Consider the following 2,804-nt stretch of genomic DNA (forward strand, 5'->3'; position numbering starts at 1 on the left):
GGGATGCTGCTCTCTGGGAGGACCTCAAAGATAACCTCCTCAAAGATAACTTCTCTGATGTGGGAATAATAAAAAGGATTTGTTAGTCTCTAGTCTTTGAAGCATCTGGGCCTCCAAAATTCCAACCCTACTACAGTCCCAAGCATAACCGATCCTCCTGAGAGTTAAGAGCTAAAGTCAGGGTACTGGCCCTAGTGTCTCCAAACTCAAGGATAGTCATGTCTTACTTGGATGAAGCCAAGGTTGGCCTGGGGTGACCTGAGGGACTGGGGCCTATGTGTCAATCTTTCCAGAATCGCCCGGAACTGACGACTGAAAGGGTAGAGTATTTTGGTCTATGGGAAATATAGACCACAGCGCATGGTCCAGAACTGTCCAGAGCCCAAGGGACCCATCGGGACCATTGTTCTATTCCCTTGCGGCTGCGGTTTTCTCTGCCTTGGCCCAGCCTGCCTCGCGCCAGCTCTGGCGTGGGACTACAATGCGCTGCTTCGCCCTGGAGAAGGGTCCAGCTGGCAGCCTCTCTGCTCCCCGCCTTGATAAAACGCTGCGCTCTCAAGTGGCAGGTCGAGTTCTCCCAGATGACGCCTGAGAGAGACCGCGCTCCGCCCAGGATTCTCTACGGCCTCGGGGCCACTAAGCCCCGTCCCTAGTCCCGCCCACCCGAGGACTTGTCCAATCCAGACGAAATATTTACGCTCCGCCCAAAGTTTTGTGTTGTCACTTCCGGCCTGCTCCAGGAAGTCGTTCTGCGGAGCCAAATTTGAAGCGAGTGGAGGCGTGGGGGCGCGTCTGCGAAGCCGGACCTGTAGCAGTTTCTTTGGCTGCCTGGGTCCCTTGAGTCCAGCCATCATGCCTATCCGTGCTCTGTGCACTATCTGCTCCGACTTCTTCGATCACTCCCGCGACGTGGCCGCCATCCACTGCGGCCACACCTTCCACTTGCAGTGGTGAGTGATTGCAGTGTTGGGGCCCGATGTTTGCCCGGGTACCGCTTCAGGGCCGCGAGGTGTCGGGCCTCCAGGCAGTCCTTCCCCGGAATCCAGACAAGTGATGAGAACCTTCCTCCTAGACGAGGCCCCACGGGAGCTTCCCAACTTGGGCAGAAGTGGGTCAAGACAGGCTTTCTGGCAGAGGTGATAGCTGAGCTAAGCCTGAGGGGGACTGAGATGGCTCAGTGAAGACAGATTCTTCCTTGATCACCTATACAAACAGATGTGATTTCACAACCGTTAGCCTGGGCAAGGGTGAACTTTCACCACATCAACAAGTCCTTTTATTTCTTCCAGATAGAAACCTGGTAGGTTTCTGGCAACCCAAGAGGGTAGGCTTACTTGATGGTTTGGAATTATTCTACCCAGAGTCATCTCACTATCCCGACACCCCAGTGTATTCGCCACGTCAGCAAACCCGTTTAACATGGGGAAGGCAAGGAGATGCTCCCCTCTCCAGGGGTCCTGCTGACCGTGTAGGGCCATTCTGTTGAGTGTACAGCTAGTGGGGGAAGATTCCCCTAGCAGATATGGACAGGCTGGTTTGGACCTCCTAGCAAAAGAGATAAGGCAGAGTTACCCCTGGGGATGGTGGGTGATAATAATCACAGGGGGCTTGTGGGGCTAAAGGCCCTAGGAAGCAGAGAGGCAGGTATGACCCTATGGCTGCTGGCTTACTGGCAAAGCTTTGTTTAGACCTGTGTTGCTGACAGCCTGAGCCCCATGCTGAGGGAGCCACTGCTGTTTGGTTAGACTAGAAATTAAACTTGTTATTTTCTATTTGCCTACTCTATTTTCTTCTATCCTTTTACTTTATTTGTTTATTTTTATTTTTATTTTATTTTTGAGATGGAGTCTCCCTCCTGTCACGCAGGCTGGAGTGCAGTGGTGCAATCTCGGCTCACTGCAACCGCCACCTCCTGGGTTCAAGTGATTCTCCTTCCTCAGCCTCCCGAATAGCTGACATTACAGGCATGCGCCACCACGCCCAGCTAATTTTTGTATTCTTAGTAGAGACGGGGTTTCTCCATGTTGGCCAGGCTGGTCTCGAACTCCTGACCTCAGGTGATCCACTCGCCTTGGCCTCCCAAAGTGCTAGGGCCTATCCTTTTATTTTAAACTTTTCTGTGTACTTGTGTTTTACGTGTATCCCTTGAAAACAGCATTTATTTCTTTTTTTATATATTAAAAATTACTTTAGCTTACCCCAAAGATCTTTATTTTATTTTATTTTGAGACAGGGTCTCACTCTGTTACCTAGGCTACAGTGCAATGGTGCCATCTCAGCTCACTGCAGCCTTGGCCTCCTGGGCTAAGGTGATTCTCCCACCTTAGCCTCCCAAATAGCTGGGACTACAGGTGCCTGCCAGCATGCTCCACTATTTTGTGGGTTTTTTTTTGTATTTTTAGTAGAGATGGGGTCTTGCTATGTTGCCTAGGCTGGTCTCAAACCCCTGGACTCAAGCAATCCACCCACCTTGGCCTCCCAAAGTGCTAGGATTCCAGGCGTGAGCCACTGCGCCCAGCCTGGGAAAACAGCATTTAGTTGGACTTTTAAAAATCCAGTCTGGGCAGGCCGGGCGCGGTGGCTCAAGCCTGTAATCCCAGCACTTTGGGAGGCCGAGACAGGCGGATCATGAGGTCAGGAGATCAAGACCATCCGGGCTAACACGGTGAAACCCCGTCTCTACTAAAAAATACAAAAAAAAAAAACATTTTTTTGAGACGGAGTCTCGCTCTGTCACCCAGGCTGGAGTGCTGTGGCCGGATCTCAGCTCACTGCAAGCTCCGCCTCCCGGGTTCACGCCATTC

The 2,804-nt window shown here is 51.9% G+C and overlaps 1 protein-coding gene across 1 annotated transcript in view; it reads left to right on the forward strand.

Annotated features, from left to right (window-relative positions):
* Positions 1-744: 744 nt before the first annotated feature.
* TRAIP (TRAF interacting protein) overlaps positions 745-2,804 on the forward strand; it is a 31,883-nt gene continuing 29,823 nt past the window's right edge. The window contains exon 1 of the mRNA XM_017867946.1: positions 745-950. Within this exon, the coding sequence (XP_017723435.1) occupies positions 853-950 (98 nt within the window). The 5' untranslated portion in view covers positions 745-852. The remainder of the gene's footprint in view (positions 951-2,804) is intronic.

The sequence above is a fragment of the Rhinopithecus bieti genome, unplaced genomic scaffold (genome assembly GCF_001698545.2).
Source record: "Rhinopithecus bieti isolate Rb0 unplaced genomic scaffold, ASM169854v2 scaffold_3875, whole genome shotgun sequence".
NCBI classification, from domain to species: Eukaryota; Metazoa; Chordata; class Mammalia; order Primates; family Cercopithecidae; genus Rhinopithecus; species Rhinopithecus bieti.